At 38.8% G+C, this 26,181-nt stretch overlaps 1 protein-coding gene across 5 annotated transcripts in view; it reads left to right on the top strand.

Moving 5' to 3' along the window:
* The window catches only part of Nebl (nebulette), a 363,961-nt gene that overhangs the window by 221,088 nt on the left and 116,692 nt on the right, over positions 1-26,181 (top strand). For 4 of the 5 annotated variants that reach the window (XM_029536745.1, XM_029536746.1, XM_029536744.1 and 1 more), the window contains exons 1-4: positions 9,788-9,858; positions 22,413-22,554; positions 24,746-24,833; positions 24,935-25,006. The exons of the other annotated variant lie outside the window; for it this stretch is intronic. In XM_029536745.1, the coding sequence (XP_029392605.1) occupies positions 22,496-22,554; positions 24,746-24,833; positions 24,935-25,006 (219 nt within the window). In that variant the 5' untranslated portion in view covers positions 9,788-9,858; positions 22,413-22,495. Of the gene's footprint in view, positions 1-9,787; positions 9,859-22,412; positions 22,555-24,745; positions 24,834-24,934; positions 25,007-26,181 lie in introns of those variants that run through there. 5 annotated transcript variants of the gene reach the window in all.

Genomic DNA, 26,181 nt, shown 5'->3' with positions numbered 1-26,181 from the left:
GAGGAGGAGGAGGAGGAGGAGGAGGAGGAGGAGGGTCAGGGAAGCTCCATGACAGTTGTTTTCTAAGTTATGAGGCTCAGGGTTCTTACACCTCCAGTTTTATTACTTCAGCTGCACTGCTGTTACATTAGCCTTTCTTGGCTGACCTAGAACTAAACTATCACTTATAAAGTCTTCTCTAGGAGAAATGCTGCAGTGTTCCAGAGAGAATACAAAAGTAAATCACCTCCACCCACTCTCTTTCCATTGCACATGTATCACATTCCTTTAAAAAAAGAAAACTTAACTTAATAAAAGAGTCTAGGTTTATCCCAGGAGGCCCTGTGCAGCCTCAGTCTGACTCATTTAATCAGAAACATCGAAAACTGGCCTGGGGAGAGCAGTTAGCTGGTAATGGACTTGCTATGAGGACTTGAGGGCTTACAAAAGGCTGGACATGGTGATTCTCAGCTATAATCCCTGAGGTGGAAAATGGACATTAGAGGAGCCCTGGGGTTTCCTAGCCTGCTTGTCTAGGTGGTTTGATCTGCTGCACTTCAGTGAGAGAGCTTAAGACTACTGATTACAATCTCTGGACATAGTGTGCATCAACCCCTGTGCACATGTGCACACAGATGTAAACCTCCCACCCCCACCCCCCGGCAAGAAATGACTAAGAATTTGAGGTTGTTATGTGCGTGGCCACTGGTTTTATTGTTGTTGTTATTGTTGATTTACTGTTTCAACAAGATGCCTTAGTTTCACATGTTTTTGTACAGCTGGTTTATATGTCTATGCAAGGGGCATCATTTGTTTTTCTTTATTTTATGTGCCTAGTAAAAGACTATTGGCATTTAGTAAATATTTTATGAGTTAATAGTCAAAGTGAGGACAGAGGGAAAATGCTTATCTTTCTTCTCCTACAATTTTAACACATAAAACTTTCATGGCCCCATAAAGTATTTCAAAAAGGGCTTAAATCTAAGGGTTTAAATCAATGTTGAAATCAGTGACATTTTTTGCCAAATAATTCTTTATCACGGACCACTGTTCTGTGTGCTATGGAATGGCTCACAGGGTCTCTACTCTCTAATGACAGTGACTGTTCCTAACTGGGGACATCGAAAATGTCTCTAGCTATTGCTAAATGCCTCTTGGGATGAGAATTGCATGACTTAGCAATTGTTGATTTAAACTGGTAAGAACAGGTATGCCAGTTTATCTCAGCCAAAAGGCAGAGAAGTGATTTGGAGTCTTAGTAAGGATGTAGTATTGCTGATGTAGCAGAAGCCATAGGGCTCAAACCAAACCAATGACTCATTGCAATGAACATCCACAAGTAAAGATGAGTGGACAACAGGTTATACTATGGGATACACTGACACACTATAATTTTCACAATGAGATCTTTTGTTTATTTTTAAATTTTTGTTTGTTATTTTTTATTCATAGGTTACAAGGGCAGAGGGTAGATACAGAGGGATGGGGAGATGAGTAGGACTGGGATGTATGGTGTGAAGTTCACAAAGAATCAATAAAAAGTTAAAAAACAATTAATTTAAAATTTGGTGGGTGTCTAAGGATTCATCCATATGGAGAAATTATTCTTCAAATGCTAGAGACCTCGTTGAGGAGGCCAAGTAAAGCCCCTGTAAGGTTGCATCTTGCCTTGATGTGGCCAGCAAATGTATCCCAGTGCATAGAGAGAAGTCAGGCTGTGGTCTATCTGGCATTTGTCTCCTCCTTTTATTTCTGCTAGGTTCCTGGATAGGACAAGGTCTTGGGTCTAGCATGAAGTCGGAGTCTACCTGTGCAGATCAAGATTAGGTTTGTATCACCTGTCGGCATGCACAGGAATCAAGCACAGATTTGATGGGTCTACCCTCAAATCAGCTGTGTTCTGCCACTTCCAATATCATATCTAGAAATCAGTTCTTATGAATTTGGAGTGCACCTCAGAATGCAATGACTTCACAGTCATGGTGCTGATCACGATCTACCATGTTCTGGGTGGGAAATGCTTCTGCTTACCTTCCCCCACACTTCCTTGGATTGCAGTTTCTCTATTTCTGTGAGTTTGGCACCATTTTGTTTGCCATTATTTAAGACCTTTCTTTTCTTTCTTTTATTTATTTTTTATTACTTTTATTTTTTATAGTCCAGCCTCATTTCCCCCCCTCCTGGTCCCCCTCCCACGGTTTCTCATCCCATTTCTCCTCCCCCTGTCTCCAAGAGGATGTCTTCTGACCTCCGCCCTGCCCCCGCCCCCTGCCAGGCCTACCTACTCCCTGTAGCCCCAAGTCACTCATCTCCCACTGAGGGCAGACCAGGCAGTCATCTGCTGTATATGTCCCGGGGGGTGGGGGGAACCCTCTTCACCTCTTCGTGTATCCATAAGTTTCCCCACAGTGGACTGGTACATCAGCTGCCAAGTGGGTTTGTAGAATCTCCTTCCTCAGAGGTCTTTAAAAATAGAACAAAATACCCATCTGTTCACAATGGTTTGGGTGCAGTCCTGCTGATTAGAAAGGATAGACTAGGGTTTTTTTTCCTGTCAAGGTTCATTTCTGTCTTGAGTGCTCTTAAGTGGATGAATTTGCTTTTTGGCATAGAGGGGTTCATGGAGTAAAGCATCGCTGTATGAATTTATGAGGTAATACTGCACACATCCTTCTTAAATACAATGACCCTCTGCAGCTTTTAATGCTCCTGAAGCTCTTACTATACCTGGAGCCTTGCAATCATTGTCTGAGGTAGATGGGAATATTCTGGTGTTAGGGTGCCCACTTGCTTACTACTTTCACGTGTGCATGCTCATGCATGTAAGCATCAGGTGTATGTGCGCATGCTCATGCATGTAAGGGTCAGGTGGTGGCTTGCTGAAGCATTATCTTTTTCAGTTTTGTGTGCTCTGGGGATCAAAGTCAGGGCGCCAAGCTTGGTGATAGCCTTTACTCATGGAGGCATCTTGGTGGGTGGCTCAGGGAGTCTTAGGATACTTGACTCAAGTCTCACCTTCCTCTTGACTGCAGATGCTGGCCTTAAGATACATCATCTTTTTCTCCTGACCCTGTGGCTTTTTTGTGGGCTTCTGTCTTTTACTGTGTCTAGACATTTGATTTGTAGCCATAAAATTTTAGGGTTATAACAATTTTGGGAACCTGCTTAGGGAACTATGGCCTACTTTATTTTTGGAAAAGGTATAGCTTCTAATTAACTGTAGTCAGATTTGGGTCCAGTCTTACTGCCCCTACCATGTTCATGTATATTTTTTATTTATATGTGCTATATATATATATATATATATATATATATATATATATATATATAATATGAATATAAAATTTAAGTTTGTGTTTGTGTCTCTTAGTTATGCATGTACATATGTTTATGTATATGTTGGTATATGCTTGTTTGTGGACCTATGTGTAGGTATGTGTGCTTTGGTGTGCACATATATGCACAGTGCATGTGCTCCCATTTTGGTCAGAGTGCAGCTAAAAGCTGAGTAGCCTTACCTGAGGGGAAGTTCCAGATCTTTACAAAATTATACCAGTTGTTCAGAGCCTAGTGATTCCACAGCTCGAGCTCTGTGTGGCTGAAACCTATGCAGGGCTGGAATCATGAAGAAAGGGCTATGCAAAACGGTCACTCCTTTGAGGATATAGCTACTACAGGACAGACTCTAAAGCAGGTGTCGGTGTGGGGAGAAATATGTCTGTCTTGTCCTTTCCTTGCTCTATGGGACAGACTTCCAAAAAGTAAATGATGCTGGATTAGTATTTAAGAGTCTCCTGGGACATGGACAAGATAGTCATAGAAATGGGGAGCTGGACTACAGGCATATAGAAAATTAGCACATTCATCCCTCCCTTGTGTGTGTGTGTGTGTGTGTGTGTGTGTGTGTGTGTGAAGTTTTTTTTATCATTTTCCTAAATTTACCTTAGACCAGAAAAAATTCACTTGGAATAGAATTTCTCTGGATTTTCTTACCAATTCAATACATATATTCAATACATATATCAATTCATATATTACGAAAAGGTATTCACCTTCTCTGTGGCCATTTCAGAATGTTTACAAAGATAAAAAAAAAAAAGAATAGCTTGCTGGCCATGATTGTGTGTCTAGAATCCCAGCACTCAGCAAGATTGCTACTTTGAGGTTAGCCTTGTCTCCACAGTGAAACCCTGTCTACCCTGTCTACCCTGTCTCGAATTAGTCTTTCCATTACTTAGATTAGGAACCATTGCTAGAAAATGGTGTTCCTTTTGCAATACCAGAGAACAGGATGGGGAATATGCAATATTTTGAATAATCCCCACTAGTGTTTCAGACGCCAAGTGTAGGGCCCTGCTACTTGCTTTGGTTAATTTCAAATGTTGCCTCATTGTTATTTTATTTGTGGGTGTTATGTCTATAAAGTGTTTACATGATTTACAGAATAGAAACTCTATCATTTTTGCCTTTATTCTTTTCATTCCTGGTCTGCTCCTTTCTTGGAGATATATATATATATTACTGGCTTTGAGTCATCTACGGTCTTTTGGTTTTGATGTGTAGGACTGTGTGTTTATATAGTGTGTGTTATCCGTGTGCTGTTTGGCTAGTAGAGGATGCTGTCTGATGTCGTTGCTTCTCCCCATTTCCTGCTGATCCCAGGGAGCACTCCCCAGGCATGTGGCTGTCTGCCTTGTGCCTCTGACAGCTCCAGTATATGGCTGGGCTGCAGTTTTTCCAACCAGTCCCTTGCTGATGGGCATTTGGGCCATTTCCAGTCCTTTGCTATTACTAGTGTTGCAATGAATAATAATGTACATTTATCATTCCATGTTTTCACCAGTTTTACCCTTGGGGTTGATTTTTATGAGAGAGACTGATGGGTTAAAAAGTAAATGTGTATGCAATTTTGGTAGATATTGCCAAACTCCCCCCCTCCGCTGGGTTGAGTCATTTGTGCTCCCAACAGTAATATATGACATAGTCTGTTTCTCCAGTCTCACCAACATAGTATATCATCAAAGTTTTGGAATTTCTGCTCTTTTAAAAGGTGAAAAATGGAACCTTATGCTTTGGTTCTCACTGTTCTTATGATTGAAAATGTCACATTTTTACATCTTTCCTTCCTTCCTTTCCTTTCCTTTCCTTTCCTTTCCTTTCCTTTCCTTTCCTTTCCTTTCCTTTCCTTTTTTCTTTCTTTCTTTTTTGCAAAGTTTGTTCCCATGTATTCTTCAGCTTTTTTTTGACAACAAGATGATGTTAAGTTTTCCCCTTTGTGTTTGAGCTGGGGATATTTTTTCACTCGCAACCTATAAAGGAATTCCTCTATGTTCTCTTGTTTTTCTTTAGTACAATTTTCCAGAATTATATATTAAGGAATCTTGCCGCTCCTTCTCAGGCTTCAGTGCACACACTCTGGTCTGTTTCTGACTGCCAATCAATTCCATCTCTGGATGCTCCAGTGTCACACAGCTCTGATAACAGAGATGCGATGCTGGGTGTGACAGAGTCTTTTAAAATAAGAGGAGCAACAACATGATCCCAATGTTTACAGAAATGTCTAGTTTAAATGGACATTTTAGAGGAATCATGAACAGGCTATCTTTAGTATGTTGTACAAGGAAGAAAAGAGGGGCTCAGTGAGGTCATAAAACTGATCTGAGATCACCCAGCTAGTGAGCAGTGGAACCAGAACCAATGTCCTTCTTTGGGTTGGCTGATTTCTAAAGATACCAAGCTTCCAGCAAGGACCTGGCCCATACTGTATAACTTCTCTTGCTCTAAAATATTTTGTTAATTTTGACTACTTAGGATAATATATAATTTAACTTATTTTAAACACTAACAAAATAAGACTTTTAGAACTAAGTCTTGAAACTTTTGAACAGGGTCATAGTAATGTAGGGAGGAAAGCCAGAGTCTATGATTATCCAAGAAATATATTGCTTTTGTTTCTCATCTCCAGAATTTCGTTTTTCTTTGTCTCCCCTTCCTTTCTCCCCCCTGCCCCCATCTGCTTTCCTACTTGCTCTCCTTTGGAGACAGAGCTTGCTGGGTAGCCCAGGCTGGCCTCCAACTCTCGATTTTCCTACTTCAGCCAGTAGAGTTCTTGAATGCTGGGATTATTGGTATGGCAACACAAGAGCTCAGGATTTTTTCCATGAATGCCCTGTTACTTTATTATGATCATGTTAAACAGAAACAATAATATTTCTTAAGCACATACTTAGCACTGCTTTGAGTGCACATCAAGTATTTTACTGCCACCAAGCCCATCCGCAGGTTTTGTCTGTGTAGCAGTGCTCTCAGTGAAGAATGCTTTGCTTTGAGAAGTTCAATAATTCACCCAACCCTGCAGAACGAATAAATGACGGTGTTCAGATTCTAACTCCTGTGTTTACCCCAGCATCAGTTTTGACTACAATGCTGTGTCCTGTATATATTGCTTTGGATCCTGTTACCACATCACTATTTTAATAGAGTTTTTCAACCTTATTTCTTTATCGTGTTACATTTGATTCACAATGCTGCCTTTCTTTTAGCATACTTACTTCATCACATTTTAACAAATTATAGATATTTGCCTCTTAGATATTAATAGTATCCTTGCTTCTCTCCAAAGAAATATCTTGAAAGGGAAATGAAATCAGATAGTTTAGAGGGAACTGGTGTAAGAGAGAGAAATAGACATCAATTTTATATCAAAATTTTCATGCTACCTTCATTTCCCATCAAGCTTTTCTGAGGTTCACAATGTTGTAGATTCCGTATTGCCATGGAGATAGCTGATACATAGTAGTGAGCGACAGATGTGTGACATCAGCAGGCACATGAGGAAGCATGGACTCCTTGCTGCTGCTATGCACTTGTCCCTATGGAGAAATAGTTCAGAGCACTTTGAGTAAAGAAATCAATTGAATGTGCCAACTAGTATGAAATTCCACTATTTTAGATGACAGTATTTTGCCAACAGTTAATTTTTTTCCTTCGGATTTTTCCCTTTATTAACATATTTTCATCATACACAGTCTTGGGCATAATGTAGACAACTTTTTTCTAATGTGTTATGTACTTGATCACATCCAACCTTCCTCTCCCTTCTTTGTTTCTCCTCCTCCTCCTCCTCCTCCTCCTCCTCCTCCTCCTCTTCTCTCCTCTATCTAGTCTCCTCTCTTCTCTGGTCTCTCTTTTGCTCTATTGATGTGTGTGTGTGTGTGTGTGTGTGTGTGTGTGTGTGTGTCTGGGAGCGCACATGCACACACATAAAGAGTCTTTGTACTTTTATGTCTATAAGGAATTTTATCAAATGAGAGAAGACTTGAGATACTTATCTTTCTGCATCTAACTTATTTTACATCATAAGATCGCAGTTGTATCTAGTAAATTATGTTATCTAGGAAATAACATAATTTCATTTTTTATTGTATATTTTATTTATTGACATTATCCCCTTTCCCAATTTTCCCCCAGAAACCCCTATCCCATCTCCCCCTCCCCCTGCTTCTATGAGGGTGTTCCCCCGCCCACCTACCCACTTCTGCTTTCCTGGCTTGGCATTCCCCTACACTGGGGCATTGAACCTTCACAAGATCCAGGTCCTCTCCTGGATGTCCGACAAGGCCATCCTCTGCTATAGCATTTGCTATGTTGATGTGTATTCTTTCTATTCCTAATTTCTTTAGGACTTTCTTCATGAAGAGATGTGAGACTTGTGAGGCCTATTCTATGCCTCTTGAGATGACCAGTTCATTTTTATCCTTGAGCCAACTAATGTGATGTTACATTTATTGATTTGCTTGTATAGAAACACCCTTGCACTCACGTCCATTCAAGGAAAAACTTACCATGCATAATCAGCATTTAACCCAGGAATCAAGGATGGTTTGATATGAGAAAGTCTTTAATACAATCAAGTTGATGTGCTATTGGTAGTGATCAAAAGCTCACAAAATACACCGTTTAATCCTGGAAAGGCCTTTGTCAAAGTTCAGCAATCTCTAACAATTTTGTAATCCTTGGAGTTGATGCATTTTCACTTTTTCCCAGTAAATTGTGAACATTTATTATTTTTATTACCAGTCAGGAATTTATGACAAATTTTAAAAGCCCTTTGTGCTCTATTATGCCCCTTTATTTTCCAAGCTAATAAATTATATAATGGTCTTTCAATAAGTATTTTAAAGAACTGTTCTGCTAGTGCTTATCTTTTGAGAATTACTGTCTCAGGGCAGGCCTTGCTCCGGGCGTCTTCCTTTTCCTACGGCCAGTGTGAAGGGGTCTGCGCTCCCTTCGAGCATGGGTTGCTTCTCTTGAGGAAATGCTGTTGAACATGGCTGTTTGCGCCTGCTCTAAGGCTTGACAGTGGCTCTCCCAGCCACTTCCACGGTGTAATGACTTCATCTTTGTATGTCTGCCAGATGACTAGTGTTCCATGAAAGTCTGTCCCAGCCTCAGCATGCCTTTGCCTGAGCCCCTTTCCCCTTCCATTGAGAACAACTCTTAGCTCCTTTCTCTCTCTGCTCTCTACTCCCTGTCTCACACATCCTTAAATGATCTTAAATCTTCATCTTTACAGCCTTAATAGCCCACGTTACCAGCCTCAGTCCTTTACATGCACTGTTGTAAAATCAGGGGCCCATTGATTTTCTTTCCCTTCATGCATCCTTCCTACCCTGGTGGCTAGATTTGTTGAACTATATTGAACTATATTGAACTTGGGTGGTGCTCCATGCTTAAAATGTCATGAGTCAAGGTTTCTGATGGAATGACTTATAAAAATGACTGCTTGACATTTGAAGCTGTCTTGCTTGATTTTCATGAGTTCTTTCTGCCTATGTCTTCCCAATGCCATGCTGAACTTGTCCCTTGTGGGGTCACCATGTGTGATGTCGTTGCATGTGTCTGCATGGTGCCTGCTGAGCAGTGTTCTCTCTTTAGAGAAGTGGAGTCATCATTAAAATCTGTGCATGAAATTCCAAAGTTCTCCTAATAGTTTTTCTTCATTCTCTGAGGTCTCGCCACACTCTGGGCTTGGATGATGTCATTATATTTTCTCATTGTATGGCAGATATAGAACAATTCCAATTGGAGAATATGAAGAAGTCATTACATTATAACACCTTTTGAAGGAGGTTCAGGTTTTCTATTTCTTGCAAATGTTTAACATAATTGATTTATACTACATAGTTTAAACATTGGTGTTTTGAACCAAATATTGATCACAATATATACATAACCAATAAACCAATAAACCTCTTTAAATTTCAGACCTCTAAATGTCATTGATTTGTCTTGTAAACCAGAGGATTTTAAAATATTCCTTTGCAAGATGTTAATATCACTAAAAACATCAAACAGAGCTCACATAAAGATAATTGTGTGGGTCATCTCATTTAATTTAGGAAGCAATCTTTTGGTTTTCACATTTCTACTAACATAAATCATTTAACTAAAATATCACTTGAAGTATAATAAAGTTATTACTATGCTAGCCGTGAGAGACAATGTTAATTAAATTGGAAGATAATGTTAATGTCTAATAAGGCAACTATTTCCTTAGTTTTGAAGACATGAAAAGACTATATTGTTATACTGTGTCTAAGAGCCAGAAATTTTTGCAACAGATTGAGTGCTATGATAAATATCAGCTCTTCATAGTCTTGGATAGTGTCTTTTTCTAATATATCAAGCTTGAACTCCCCATGAAATCTCTGTGGAGATAAATGCTTTAAAACTTTTCAAGCCAGTGCTTTTGCTCTACCAGAATTTAATCTCACATGGATTTTGTTTATTTTTATTTTGGATACAGAAGCATGAACACACCAAGTGTAGTTACATCCATGGTCATTCTCATGGCTTGAGGATACATGTCTGTTAAAGGTATGTGTAATCTACCCACACAATTTCATGTGTTTGAGTACAGTGGACTTTAAAATTGGACTGACTCTGAGAATGTCTTTGTAGCTGTCTTTCCACAACAGATGGACTATATGTTTGGATTTGTTGTTGTTGTTGTTTATTTTGTTTTGTTTTGTTTTGGGGGGAACAACTCAAACTTACTAGGTAGATGAGGATACCATGGAACTTCTGTCCTCTTCCTTCTTCCTAGGTGTTGGGATTACAGATGTGTGAGGTTACAAATCCAGCACACCTAGTTCTGGAAATAGGCTTTAGAAATGTTGTACTTCATAAGCTACCAAACTGCATGTGGATTTCTCCTCTCTCTCTCTCTCTCTCTCTCTCTCTCTCTCTGGTTTTGGTTTTGGTTTTGGTTTTGGTTTTGGTTTTGGTTTTGGTTTTGGTTTTGGTTTTGGTTTTGGTTTTGGTTTTGGTTTTGGTGTTATTTTGAGACCAAGTCTCACCAAATAGTCCAGGTAGCCTGATACTCAGACCCCTTTTCCCTCTGCTTCTTCAGTGCTAGGGTTACAGGTATGAACAACCTTGGCTATGTACAGATCTTAACATTTGATTTATAGTCAAAATACAAAGGGAGTCTTTGAAAATGCAATTCAGGCCCTCTGCACACATGTTACAGCTGTGCAACTTGGTTGTCATGTGGGACACCTAACAGCGGGAGCAGTGACTGTCTCTGACTCTGTTACATGTTTTTGGATCCCTTTCCTCTAACTTTATTGTCTAGCCACAATAGGAGAAGATGCACCTATCCCACTGGAACTTGATGTGCCATGGCTGGTTGCTATCCATGGGAGGTTTGCCCTTTTCTGAGAAACACAGGAAGGGTGGGGCGGAGAGAGACAGGGAGGAGAGGAGTGAGGGAAAACTGGTTGGGATGTAAAGTAAATAAATAAATTAATTAATGAAAATACAGTTCACCTGTACAAGTTCACAGTGTTGAATACATACCATGAGTCTATAGTGAAGTGATATAGGACGTAGGATATACAGTCGTGTAGGATATCCTGGTTTGAAGCTCCTTTTGGACTTTATTCCTGGAATGAATTCATTTCCTAGGATTTATGAGCATTGCATATATTAAATATAAAGGATCTGAGCAAGCCATGAGAACAAGCCAGTAAGCGGTGCCCCTCATCTTCTCCAGTTCCTGCCTCTAGGTCCTGCCTTGAGTTTAGTGTTCTGACTTGCCTCAGTGATGAAATGTGAGAGTTGTAAGTCAAATAACCCTGTTCCTTCCCAAGTTGCTTTTGATCACAGATTTTCATCACAGAGAGACCTAGGCACTACAGAAATTGGCACCAAAAGTAGAGAATAGCTGTGTCTAATTTGATAGGACTGTGTTGTTTTTCACAGGATTGTGGAAGTGTTTGGGATTTGGGCTAAGAAAGCCCCTAAATTCTCAGAGATTACAAGGACATTGGTAACGGTGTTTCTGCTTTTGTGGAGGCCCCAGAGCTTGAGGGAGTCATAGAAAAAAGCTGAAGCCCAGCCCATCTAGGCAGGGACAAAGTCCTTGTAGAGAGACTATTGATGAAGGTGCATACTAAGTTGCAGTGGAAAGCCCAGTGTATTGGAAATGTCAGAAATCTGGAATGACAAATCATGTTTCCCAAATATAATCATGTCTCTTCTTCCTCTAGAATTTGTTTGCACTACAACAACGAACCCCTAAAAAATTATAAAAGACTTATTTTGGGAGATATTTTTATTAGATATTTTTTATTACATTTCAAATGTTATCCCCTTTCCTGGTTTCCCCTCCAAAACCCACCTATCCCCTATCCCTGACCCCTGCTCACCAACACACCAACTCCTGATTCCTGACCCTGGCATTCCCCTATACTGGGGCGTAGAACCTTCACAAGACCAGGGGCCTCTCCTTCCACTGATAACCGACTAGGCCATCATCTGTTACATATGCAGCTAGATCCATTAGTCCCACCATGTGTTTTCTTTGGTTGGTCGTTTAGTCCCAGGGAGATCTGGGGTTACTGGTTATTTCATACTGTTGTTCCTCCTATGGGGCTGCAAACCTTTTGAGCACCTTGGGTACTTTCTGTAGACCTCTCATTGGGGACCATGTGCTGTGTACAATGGATGGTTGTGAGCATCCACTTCTGTATTTGTCAGGCAGCTATTTCAGGCTAATGTCAGCAAGCTCTTGTTGGCCTCCACAATAGTGTCTGGGTTTGGTGATTGTATATGGAAAGGATCCCCAGGTGGGGCAGTCTCTGCTCCACATTTTGTCTCTGTAACTCCTTCTATGGGTATTTTGTTCCCCCTTCTAAAAAGGATTGAAGTATCCACACTTTGGTCTTCCTTCTTCTTGAGTTTCATGTGTTTTGCGAATTGTATCTTGGGTATTCCGAGCTTCTAGGCTAATAACCACTTATTAGTGAGTGCATATCGTGTGGATTCTTTTGTGATTGGGTTACCTCACTCAGGATGATATCCTCCAGATCCATCGATTTGCCTAAGAATTTCATAAACTCATTGTTTATAATTGCTGAGTAGTACCCCATTGTGTAAATGTACCACATTTCTGTATCCATTCCTCTGTTGAGAGACATCTGGTTTCTTTACAGCTTCTGGCTGCTATAAATAAGGCATCTATGAACATAGTAGAGCATGTGTCATTATTACCAGTTGGAGCATCTTCTGGGTATATGCCCAGGAGTGGTATTGCTGGATCTTCTGGTAGTAGTATGTCTAATTTTCTGAAGAACTGCCAGACTGATTTCCAGAGTGGTTGTACCAGCTTGCAATCCAACCAACATTGGAGGAGTATTCCTCCTTATCTTTTTTGATAACTTTAGGTTGAAAGTCAATTTTATTCGATAGTAGAATGGCTACTCCAGCTTGTTTCTTGGGATCGTTTGCTTAGAATATTGTTTTCCAGCCTTTTACTCTGAGATAGTGTCTGTCTTTGTCACTGAGGTGGGTTTCCTGTATGCAGCAAAATGTTGGGTCCTGTTTACATATCCAATCCTTTAGTCTATGTCTTTTTATTGAAGAATTGATTCAATTGATATTTAGAGATATTAAAGAAAAGTAATTGTTGCTTTCTGTTATTCTTGTTGTTACAGTTGGAATTTTGTTCATGTGGTTATCTTCTTTTAGGTTTGTTGAAAGATTACTTTCTTGCTTTTTCTAGAGCCTAGTTTCCCTCCTTGTGTTGGAGTTTTCCCTTTATTATCCATTGAAGGGCTGGATTTGTGGAAAGATAGTGTGTAAATCTGGTTTGTCATGGAATACCTTGGTTTCTCCATCTATGGTAATTGAGAATTTTGCTGGGTATAGTAGTCTGGGCTGGCATTTGTGTTCTCTTAGGGTCTGTATGATATCTGCCCAGGATCTTCTGGCTTTCATAGTTTCTGGCAAGAAGTCTGGTATAATTCTAATAGGTCTGCCTTTATATATTTCTTGACCTTTTCCCCTTACTGCTTTTAATATTCTTTCTTTATTTTGTGCTTTTGGTGTTTTGATTATTAAGTGACGGGAGTAATGTCTTTTCTGGTCCAAACTATTTGGGGATCTGAGGGCTTCTTGTATGTTCTTTGGCATCTCTTTCTTTAGGTTAGGGAAGCTTTCTTCTATAATTTCATTGAAGATATTTACTGGCCCTTTATGTTGGAAATCTTCCTTCTTATCTATACCTATTATCTTTTGGTTTGGTCTTCTCATTATGTCCTGGATTTCCTAGATGTTTTCAGTTAGGATCTTTTATCATTTTGCATTTTCTTTGATTGATGTGTCAATTCTTTCTTTGGAATCTTCTGCACATGGGATTCTCTCTTCTATCTCTTGTATTCTGTTGGCAATGCTTGCATCTATGCCTCCTGATTTCTTTCCTAAGTTTTCTATCAATAGTGTTGTCACCCTTTGTGATTTCCATTTTTAGATCCTGGATGGTTTTGTTCATTTCCTTCACCTGTTTGATTGTGTTTTCCTGTAATTCTTTCAGGGATTTTTTTTGTGTTTTCTCTTTAAGGGCTTCTACCTATTTAGCTGTGTTCTCCTGTATTTCTTTAAGGGAATTATTTATGTCCTTCTTAAAGTCATCAATCAGCACCATGAGATATGATTTTAAATCAGAATCTTGCTTTTCCTCTGTGTTGGGGAATGCAGGACTTGCTGTGGTTGGAGTACTGGGTTCTGATGATGTCAAGTAGTCTTGGTTTCTGTTTGTAAGTTCCTTGCGTTTGCCTTTTGCCATCTGGTAATCTCTGGTGTTAGATGTTTTTGTTGTTTCTGGCTGGAGTTTGTTCCTCCTGTGAGTCTGTAAGTCTGTGTCAGCACTCCTTTTGGGGAAGCTCTCCTCTGGAAGACCAGTGCACAGAGGGCTGCAGAATGGCCCCACCTCCTGGGTGTAGATGTAGGCCCTTAGGACCCTGTCCCAGCTGTTCTGCCACATCTGTGACCTGTGTGCTCCTGAGTGGGCCCACAGTAGAGAGTCACTTGAAAGCAAGTGGCAATCTCCCCTGAATCCTGGGGTTAGAGCACTCCCTGGAGGCAAGCTCTCTGCTGGCAAGGAAGGTGCACAGAGGGCTGCGGAATAGCCCAGCTTCTGGGTGCAGATGTACGCCCCTTGGTCCTTATAAACATATACACTATAAATATTTAGGCTAAAATATTTTATTTTAACAGGACATTCACCATTATCATGTTCTGGAAAAGTAAGAAATGCTAAGTTAGTTGAATGTGTCAGGAAATACAGAACTAGTTAAAGGAAATAGTATGCCTTCAAAAAATTATAAAGTTCTTTGCACTCTATCCCAGAAAATTGAATATAATATACTTTCTCATGCTGTAGAAACTTCTACATTCTGGACTTAACCACATTAATTGGTAATCAGCTGACCTTATAAAATTTAATTTTGAGACATGTATCATGTTTTACGTATCACAGGCTGGTTTCAAACTGTCTTCTTGAACCTTCTGATCCTCCTGCTCTGCATGTAGAGTCCTGGGTTATAGGTCTGTGGCATACCTGGCTTTCTGGTCAGAACATCTTTTTTAAAACATCTGGTGAAACTTGTTAAAAATGTAAATTGTTATACATTTTTTTTAAAAGCCCCAACTTCCTTGGTGTGTTGGTGTCCTTCTACAACCCCAGCCGGGACTTGGGTGCCTGAGGACAGTCCACCCACCAAGAATCAGCCTGGGCTACCCAGTGGGACTGTCAGGCTCCCAAAGGAAGCCAACCATGAACAAACCAGCAAACCCATCCACTTAAGAACACTCTGGGGTAAAACTATTTACCTCTTTACTCTGTTCAGATGCATTCCCTAAGGACTTTCGAAGAAAATAACATGTACAATGATTTTATATGCTAAAGTAATGTATCAAGTGCAGTCTTGCTCCAAAACCCAGGTAGTTATCTATCTGTAGGCAAGATGTTGCATAGAAGTAGAGTACCCACCTACTATCCAAGTCTATTATCATGAAACACAACTTAAATTTTGTTTCACTGTATGCCAAGGAAAAGAATGTTTCAGCTGACCTTACATCAATACAAAGCTTAAGCTCAGAGGTTCTTGGAGTACAGTTGTGTTTTTAAAAGCGTAAAATTTTTGAATAATATGCTATGGAAAACCTAAAAGTGGTTTTTGTGTGCCTTTAAAATGGTTAGATTTATGACAATTAGAAGGCAACATTTTTAGAATTATTTATACAGCTAAATAAGATTTTCATTTTTATCCTACACTACATATAAAAAAGCTGCAAATTAAAGGATTATTTGTTTAGCATAGCTTCTATTTCACAGCTATATTGGAGTGAGCTCCTGTTGTCTAGCCTCCATACATCAATGGAATTGTTGAGCTTTATTGTCCATTATATTTCCTAGTTCATGTAAATCAGAGAGTACAGAGTATAAAAGTCACTGCTATGACACTGCTGTGGACAAACATTTACTTTATTCCCAATTTTTAGGTGTTGTAACCCATTTAAAGAGAATTTAAGGGAACAGCTGTATACAAAGGGCAGACTCTGTTTGGATGTGGGGAACCCAATCTTTAAATTAGTTTCTGCTTGATTGGTTTGTGTGTGTGAACTCTAACATGCATCTAAATATTTTGATAAAAGTACCAGTTACAAGCTCTGTTGATCTTGGTTTATCAACAGCAAAAATGCCATTTAAGCTATTTTGAAATCCTGCCCTTTAGATTGATTTCATCAACAGAGACAGAGAAGAACAGAGAAGGGTTATAATTATATACATTAAAAATGCCCATTGTCAAATCTGGAAAATTGAATCATGTGCCATGGTTCACATCTGTAATCCTTTCATACCTGTAACCCTAGCTTAAGGCAAGAGAATCACAGGTTTGAGACCATTGAGAGTCATATTGAAAGTTCAAGGCTTCTCTGTGTGACTGTGTGAGGCCATCAGAACATTAAAAAGAAATATTTTAAAGGACCCTGGATGCAGCAGTAGGTGCTTAGAATATGTAAGTCAACCTGTGCCTCAGCACTGCAAGGAAAACAAAAACAAACAAACAATCAAAAAACAAAAAACAACCAACCAACCCTCCCCAAACTACAAAACATAAACTTTGGAAGAATGGCCTCTGGTTGATTGGCATTTCTTGGTCCGTGTAATGCTAGATTTTGACTTTTGTTGTTAATTACTGTGATGTGGGGTTGTCAGCTTAGCATGCACATTTCATCCTTTTTTTGGCCATTATGCTAACAAACTTGATGTCTCTTTAAGATTAAAAGTGTTTTCTTATTGGAAAAATATAAACCCTAGGAGAGATGATGAATATTAAACATTTACCAGTCCACTAGTGTTTGCAAGTATATTTATCACTAAACATGAAACTTTCTCCAGTTAGGCTCTCTCCAGATGAAGCATCTTCATAATAGCTGCCCCTTTGCCATTGCTTCTAATTCTTACAGCCTTGTTCTCACAGATCACAGTGACCAAATTGTCTCCATCCCACAAAGAGTTATCTCTTTAAAATAACCATCAATAAAGACAATTCTTTGAAGTTGGAAATTGAAAGCAATGATAGAAAGAAATCAAAGTAGTACAGTGTTCACTGCTGTTCAGTCTAGCAGGGTCTGCACACATTGAAGCATTGAAGCAATTAAGACCCGGGTTTGCGTCTTTATTGTGAGAATTTGGGTGAAGTCACCAGAGCAGCTTCCAGCATCCTCATCTGTGAAATGAATGCTGGGAGGATTAAATGGGATTTTATATACACTGAGAGGGAAGAGACTAAGCATTCTTCACTGCTGCTTCCACAGCCACATAGAATTCATGTTCTTCCAAGAATCCAGCAGTGCTGGGGTCAGAGCAAATACAAATTGATGCTAGCTGTGATTTTCTGAGATACTGCTTTTAAAGTCGATGTTCTTCATTGCACACATGTGCACATGCACACGCATATATATATATGCATATACACATATGTGCATATATGTATGCATATATGAGTGCATATATATATATATTAGCAGTCTTCAGCTATACATTTGGTTGGCTCCATTAAGAGCAGTTAGGTATATCAAGAAAAACTGATACCCATGGTTCAAGATCTTTTCAATCAAGTATTTGAGACTTATAGGAAAGTCTCATCTCTGTGAAATACTTTCGTTCTCTAAATGGAGACTGGCATCTCCCAAAGTCTCATATTGTCTAGTGACTTTGCTTTGCAATGTGGCTTTAAAGTTTTAACTAGCTGTTTATTATTTGTTGAAAAATTGTATTTTAAAATTAGTCTTATGAATAAAAAGTGGGAGCATCAATGAAGGGTAGATATTTCACTATTTGAATTTTTTGCTATTCATGTAGAAAATTAAAGAGTCAATATCTTGAATTTCTGGTATTTTAAATATCATTCTCACCAAAAAATAAGAAATTATGCAATCATGTCTTCATTGAATTTAATTAAAATGTTATTCAAAATTTAGTTCATTATAGTGAAAGTTTAAATGCTTGATAAAAATATATTTCTATACAGAGGACTCTGATTTTGATAGTTCTGGAAGCTAAAGTAAATTAGGTATCTTATTGCTTGCCTTTTAGAATGCCAAAATTATTAAAAAGGTTAATCTTAAATGCATTTTTCTAGATGAAGGCATATGCAATCAAACCGAACAATGGTTAAGAATGTCTAGTCTTATAGTGCTACTATAGCATCACTCAATATTGCTGCCTTGGGTTAGTGTCATCTCTGAACACTTTAGTGTGGCTAGTCTGAAATAAGATGAGGTTAGATTTAGTCAGTTTTGTTCATTGGATAGATAAAAGTAGCACTTGGCTTACAAAAGACAATACATGTGCACATACCCATATGCACACACCCATATGCATACACCCATATGCACACACCCACATGCACACACCCACATGCACACACCCACATGCACACACCCATATGCACACACCCATATGCATACACCCATATGCACACACCCATATGCATGCCACATAATACTAGGACATGAGAACAAACCTTTCCTTATATATAAACACTTGTGGCAAACAAGAGATTTCAGAGAGAGAGAGAGAGAGAGAGAGAGAGAGAGAGAGAGAGAGAGAGAGAGAGAGAACCAGTCTAAATTAGACTAGCTTTTACCCTTCTGTATTACTGATTATTTTATTTACTTACTTCTTGCTAGGTGTTTTGTTTTGTTTTTCAATACAGGATTTCTCTGTATAGCCCTGGATGTCCTGGAACTCACTCTATAAACCAGTCTGACCTCTAACTCAGAGATCTGTCTGCCTCGGCCTCCCAAGTGCTATGATTAAAGGCGCTAGCCACAACTGCTAGGCGTTATGAGTTTTACAGTCTATACAGAAGGAATAATTTCACTTGGCTAATGATAGTAAGAAAGGGTAAAAATTAAAAGTTCAAGGCACATAGGGAGAATAGAATTTCTGAGGAGCTGCTGCTTCCACAGTTAATTGATGGGGAATTATATTATTTGTGAAAGGTTCATGTCTCACACTAGCTTAAGCTTTTATACATACATACATACATACAATATCTGCATATAGATATATGTTAGGATAAGTGATTTCTATACAATGACCTCATGGAACTCTCCCCTGAGGTCTGTGACTGCTGCCCGTTTCCTGTCCTTGCTCCTGTTGTAGGTGACAATGCGATTGAACTCCCTGCCCCTGAACTCTGGCCTGCAGGTCTTTGCTAATGCTCTTCCCTCTACTGCACCACTTTGCTTAGTTCTTGCTTACCTGCTCTTTCCTGGGGCGGATCTGGTCTTTCCCTTGTTTCTGTGACATCACCTCACTCTGCACTCACGTGACTTTCCTACTTCCTTTTGCCAGTTCACACTTTCTCCCTTACATGCTGCATCATCTAGTTTTCCTGTGTTTGTGTAACATTGTTCTAACAGCTGATCTCAAAGTGCTTCCCTCAAGGCTGCCCCTCTGCTTTTGCATAGGAGGACTTCATCCTGTTTCCGTGGATTGATGTACAATATCCTCCAGACCAAACGTGATGGAACAGTTTCTTTTACATGAGTTACTATGGAATTATTTACTTTATTGTGTTTCCATAAAACTCAAAAGTCCTGTAAACAAACCGTGTCACGAATTAACTGGCAAGGTATCAATTTCTGAGTGGGTTAAGGAATTGCCAACAGTGATTAAGCCTGTTCTCTCTCTCTCTGGCTCTGAATGGGGTGTTGACAGCCAACCAAGAGCTTCTTCAATAAATCCATTTTCATGTCCAAGTTTTTCCAGATGTGAGAAATAATTAAATCTTTGCATTTATTGGAGCCATTTTTGCCTTTCAGACAGGGAACTGGCAGCTGTAATGAATTAACTCTGCCTGAGTGTGTAGATATTGTTTGCGGTATGTGTGAATGTACATACATGCATGCGTGTAGCACTTGCCAATAATAAAACAAAGTCAGACTTGAAAACAACCCAAAATGTGAGGCTGGTTATCACCACTCATGCTAAACATTGTCATAGGGATACTTTGTAATTGAAGTGTAAATTATAGTCACTGAGTCTCTCCACTGAGTCCCCTTTTCTTTATTGTTCTGCTAAATGCTAAAGAAATGAAGAGAAAAGATTCATAACTGTTAAGTGATATATTGTTAAAAATATGTGATTCTTATAAAACACAAAATAAGCGCTTCTCAAATATTTCAGTAAATGAGGGGACTGGTAAGATGTTGCAGTTGGTTCAAAGGTGAATGGTCTTCATAGATACATAAATAGGAAGGAATGCTGAAATGAATTTAAAACTGGATGCAGAGCCAATAATCAATTGTGTCCTCTAAGATATAATTTACACTTCTATAGATTAGGGTATTAATATCATATTTTTCAGCATGTAGAATTACAGAATAGCTTAAAGACTGTCAAATATAGTTACAAAGAAGCATTTGATAAGATACTCAAAATTTTTTATGTCAGTGTCAAAGTCTTTCACAACTATTCTCTTTTTAAATTTTTTATTTTATTTTTTACATATTCACTATCCATTCCCTCAGTGCTCCCCTCCAGGTCACCCTCTCCCACAACTCTTCCTTCTTCCCCCTTCCTCTCCCATTCTCCTCCGAGCAGGGGAGACCCTTGGGTATCCCCCAACCCTGGTACATCAAGTCTCTGCAAAGCTAGGTACTTCCTCTCCCACTGCGGACAGACAAGGTACCCCAGTTAGAACATATCCCACATTCAGGCAACAGATTTTGGGATAGTCCCTTCTCCGGTTGTTGGGGACCCACATGAAGACCAAACTACTCATCTGTACATATGTGCGAGGAGGCCTAGGTCCAGCCTGTGTATGTTCTTTGGTTGGTAGTTCAGTTTGGACCCTGAGAGCCCCACAAGTCCAGGTTGGTTGATTCTGTTGGTCTTCCTATGGAGCTCTCATCCCCTTTGGGGCCCACAATCCTTCCTCCTATTCTTCCATAAGAGTTCCCAAGCTCCATTCACTGTTTGGCTATTGGTGTCTGTATCTGTCTAAGTTAGCTGTTGGGTGGAGCCTCTCAGAGGACAACATTTTCCTGTCTGCAAGCATAACAGATTATCATTAATAGTGTCAGGGATTGGTCACAACCATTCTTAGTACATTCCACATATAACTCTAGGAAAGGGATACATGCATACACACTTACATATATACATGTGTGTTTGTACACACATATACATACACATATACATATATCTCCCTTTTTTGTGCAGTAATCAAGCTGTTTGATCCTGCCTGGCTCTCTGGTTCTGGTTAAAGGGTATATTCAGATAGTTAAAGCCATTGACTTATTTTGTATGACAGTGAGGGCCCAATTTCAAAATGGAGTTTAAAGACTTATGTACCCCTTCATAGGGGAGAAAGTATCGAAGCAAGACGGAGGCAATTTTAGGGATTATGAATGATTTACTGGGGGAGGGGTGGCAATATATAGACTCAGAAAGACAACAGACTCAGACAAAGTTTGTTTAGGCTTTGGGTGTTTGGTTTCCTCTTCTTGGCTGATGAAGTAACATGGTGGAAGCCCACTATGTGTCCCTTTTGGTAGAACCAGCCTTTGTGTAAATAAAGGATTTTCAAAGAAGAGCCCTTCCCAGCTTCTGCTGGTTCCTCGGTGCCTGAAATCTAAAGCATCCCATGGTCTGAGGCATCATATTTTCTGGTTTCTCCAATCTCCACTCAGAACTCAATTGTAATTTATCATAATACAACTTTAAACTAGGATTTACGAAAAAGAAGGATAGGTATTTTTGAAACATAATAACTGCCCACAAAGGATCCTTTTCTAACAAATTCCCCAAGTCAGAGTTCAGACCTATTGATAGAAAAGTTTATGATAAAATCAGGGCTTTAAAATTTTAGAGGAAATTTGATATGAGTTTTATACTATCCTCTTATGCAAATGAAAAGAAGACTCATTAAATCAAAAGTAATGGTGTATGTGGCTTGCCAGAAAGTCCATTAAAGAGTTCACCCAGCAAGTTTTGAGGTGATTTTTTCCTTTCAGGGTATGTGTTCCTTACGACTGGATCTCCTTCTTCCGGTGTAGAAGCAGCAGAACAACATCAGTGTGTCCTAAGCAGGTTCAGCCACGGTTCTTACCACACTGTTTTGCAAAGGAAGCAAATAGTTCACTGTTCTTAGCCTTCCATTTGTCCTCTCTGAAGGAAAGCATTCTAAGTGAGGGTTTGTGATGGTTGTCAACACTGGGGTCCAACAGAAGGCCTTGCATAGAAGCAAGCAAACTTGGTAATAAACCAGCTGTGTTCCTAGCCATCTTTTTATGTTTATTCAAGACATGGTCTCACTAAGTGTCCAGGTTGGCATGAAGCTCTCTCTGTAGCTTGGGCTGGCCTTCGAGTTGTGATTGTTTTGCTCCCATTCCTAAATTGTCTGGAAATGCAAGCTTTAAAGATTTAATAAAGGTCCATGTGACTTTAAAATTCTGATTCTGACCTCTTCAAAGAAAAAAAAAAAAACATGTTCATATTATGTGTGGTGTTTGGTGTGTCTTTGAAACTTCTGTGCATTAAAGCTTGACTGATTATTTCCTTGCAGCCCAGTGAAGAACCATTAAGAACTCACAGCAAGATTGGAAATGAGAAGAGATCCTGCTTTAAGCCTCATGCACGCCATTCACTATGGAAACAGACATCACCAAAGCAACTCGAGCATTGTCATCTGAAGTGGAAGCTAAGAGGTTCGTCTTGGACAGCTTTGGGAGAATTTTTTCCTATACTTCTGAAGGTTTGCAAGAAAAGTGTATAGAAATTATTTATCCATAGAAAGTGTTTCCTTCCTGAAGGTAGTACAGGGGAGCCTCTACAGAAGAGAAAAGCAGCTTCAGGGAGAGGACGTGAGGGAAACTAGTACAGATCACACGTTCTCCTTATAGGACACGTTTAACAAGTGAAAAAAATTTCAGTAGACATGAGTGACGACATGGTTGTTATCTCAAGGTTTCCCAATTTAGCATTCTGGGGACAGTTCCTTTCTGACATTTTGCTGGTTAAGTGGGGTCTGAGATGCCCTTAATTTGACCTCTATCCAAAACTGTTTAATGAGAAAGTCAGCAAATCATGGAGAAGTTAGTCCGATGTTACAATGTTTTCCTAAGTCACATTTCACAGAGGATACTGGCTGCCACTAAGAGACATCAGTAGGCAGAATAGATGTGGAGAGATGAGGCAGATAGGATTCATCTTTTAGAAGGGAAAGATTTAGTAAGTTGAGTAGGGCTTTTGATTGACAGTCATCACAGGCCTCTGCATGTGTCACTGTGGCGTGTAACTCTCATCCTGACAACTATAGAAATTCCTTTATAGGTTTCTTGAAGAGATTTGTTTTTAGATCATTGTTTTTTGTCTTATCAACCATTTTTTTTTTTGTGGTACAGTTTTGCCTTTTGGAAAAGAATGTGAGAAACAGTATGTTTTTTGATGGTTGTTCAGAATTCTAATGACTTATTAGGTAAGGCTAGGGCATTTTTCTTTTAAAAACTGATAAGGACATGTACGGAGATATATATTCAATAGTTAAGAGTACATAAAATGTAACATGAAACTAGCTCCACAACTTCAGAATCATTATTCTACCTTCATAGACATGAATATACATGTCTATATATCAGTGGGATATATAGACATTAGATCTTGTTAACTTCAGGGTGTTTTTTAAATTAAAAATATTTTATAAGTTATTAAAAATAAATTGAAAACAAGATGATATCTAAAATATACTTGGCTATGTAGTTTAAGTACTATTTTGGATAAAGCTCTATTTTATGTAATTAGTTTAATTAGTCACCATGGGGTATTTTTCTAACACTGATCACTAATATGCAATACTTTTATAAAAAGCAATTTTATCCTAAAATTTAAATATCCAATTAACACCTCAGGAATGAGAGATTCTTAGAATTGCTTAAATCGACAATAAAGGCCTTATTTAGAAGAGTTTTCTTATTTATTGAACTAGTAAGATACTCTACACAACAAACATAATAATGCAATTTCTTAGTTTTCCAAGTGTGGGATACAGTGAGACTATAAAAGATACTAGTGAGTTTGTGAAAATTCACACAATGACAAAAATGCAGAGGATGATTATTTCCAATGCAGCAATGTTTCCTGAAGTCTTAAATAATATATCAACATATATTAACTTCAACTTCTCATGTTTAATGATGTTTACAATTAATATGGTACAGTATTCCCTAATTTGAGATTAGCAGTTGTAATTAACTCAGAATAGATTCTTTGAAGTGGTTCAAAGGGCTTTTTGTAATAAATTATTAGCCTCTAATCAGCTAATATGAAGTGAGTAGTTTTGGGGGATGTGAGAAGTACATTAAAATCTCATAAAACATTTAATTTAAGTTAATGAAACGAATTTGTATGGTACAGAATCTCTATAAGGAAACAGAGCCATGACTGACATTCCAGAGGAGGCTTTATTTAGACCAAGTTGAGATATCTTTGGGATAAAGGCTTTAGGCAGTGCTATCTTAGGTGTTATAGCTGGGTAGATTTCTAGAATTGTCAAGTCCCTTTAAAACCATTTTTAAAATTAATTGATTAATTGATTTAAAATTAATTAGTAAAAGATAAAAAAAATCTATCTTGGGTTTCCTTATGCTATCCTAAGAATGTTGATTTTAAATTTGTAAAGTTGAGCTTTGACTTAGGAGAGAGTTTTCACTTGTGAGGCTGGGCCTGGCAGACCCTGAGGCTCCTGGGTGTTCACTGACACACCATTGAGATAAGGAGAATGACATGAGCCAGGGATAAAGTCTGGCAAGCCTGTTGCTCCCAGTGCCCCAGAGACTTGGTAGCTCACGGGTGTGCTGGTCCATGAGAAGACACAGTTTGAAAGAATTAATATCTTAATAGGGTAAAGATGAAGTTGCCTGTATCCGGGGATGTAAAAGAGGAAACTGAGGAGGAAAATGTGGAGGAGGAAGAAAACCAGGAAGCCAAGGTGAGCAAGAGAGAACTAGCTTAAGCACAGAGCTCTGTCCTTTAACAGACAAGGGAAAATCGGACCTTCTCCCTCCCTCTCTCTTTTTAATCTTCACTTAGGTGTTTCTGAATCCTGTTATTGAAGACCTAAGCATGGAACTGGCCAGAAAGTGCACCGAGCTCATTAGTGACGTAAGTGGCTTTAAAGACATTTATCTTATTTGCTTCCTTTACATGGAATGGCTGCATTGTAGAGTCATGGGGCTGGGGAGAAAACCCTTGAGGTCATCAGTTAGAGCATTGTTATTTTCTAGATCAAGGTCATATAGACAGGGAATGTCTAATGGAGTAATTGTCCTCATTCCTAATCCAGATCCTGTCTCTTCTGGGTTGTGCAGTCATACTACATTTTATGGTGTTGTGTTATCAAGCTCATGTTTGAGAACCCCTAAGACTTTAAAATTAGCAGAACGATATGATTTGTCTGGGAAAGATCTCTAAGTGAATGACTTTCAATATAGAAGACCATTATCTAAATGAATAGTGCTTAACATTCTGAAGGCCGTTTGAAGTTTCTGTCAAATTCAATACTTTTCTATTTGCCTTTAATTGCATCTAACATTTCTTTGCAATATAGGGTGTGTGTGTGTGTGTGTGTGTGTGTGTGTGTGTGTGTGTGTGTGTTTTAATGGAATTGTACACTGCAAACACTGGTTCACATGAGATAATATCATTAAAAAGGAATATTTTTGTTTTTAGGAACTAAAGCTAGTTTATATGCTATTCCAAAAGAAATCCTAGAGTTATTTAATGTAAACACATACATGATAAACATATAAACTAGAATTCTAAAAGCATAAGGAAGAATATTTCTTACTTGGGATGAGAACCCAACAGATACTCATAAACAATGTAAGAGAACTATTCGCTTAAAAAACATGGAGTTCTATGAAATGAAGTGTGTTTGTGCCTGAATTCAGGGAGCTGAGCACAAAACTGGCTGCAACAGTTATTTGTAATTTGCAAGTTTGTTTCCTAGGCAGTAGGGTAGTACTTTGGTCAGTTCTCCAAGGCCAAATTGCTAGAGTCAACTCGACAATAACCTTGAAAATATTATTGATGCTGGTGGGTTTAGCTCTTCAAGTATAATGTTTATAGTTAAGATGAGATGTACATTAAAAATGCTGCAGTTACTCTTCAAAGCACTGTGGTGACTGGTAAAGGCTATTCTATCTGTAACTGTTTTAATCTTTTGACCAACTTTGTAGTAGATAAAAATGGGCATACTTCTTCCCAAATATATAATTCAATTTCCTATTAACATTTATTTATTTGTGTTATTGCTTAGACATAACCAGAAGTTGCTT

The sequence above is a fragment of the Mus pahari genome, chromosome 3, assembly GCF_900095145.1.
Source record: "Mus pahari chromosome 3, PAHARI_EIJ_v1.1, whole genome shotgun sequence".
Lineage (NCBI taxonomy): Eukaryota > Metazoa > Chordata > Mammalia > Rodentia > Muridae > Mus > Mus pahari.
Note: the sequence above shows the minus strand (reverse complement) of the source record. Positions and strands in the feature narration are given on the sequence as shown.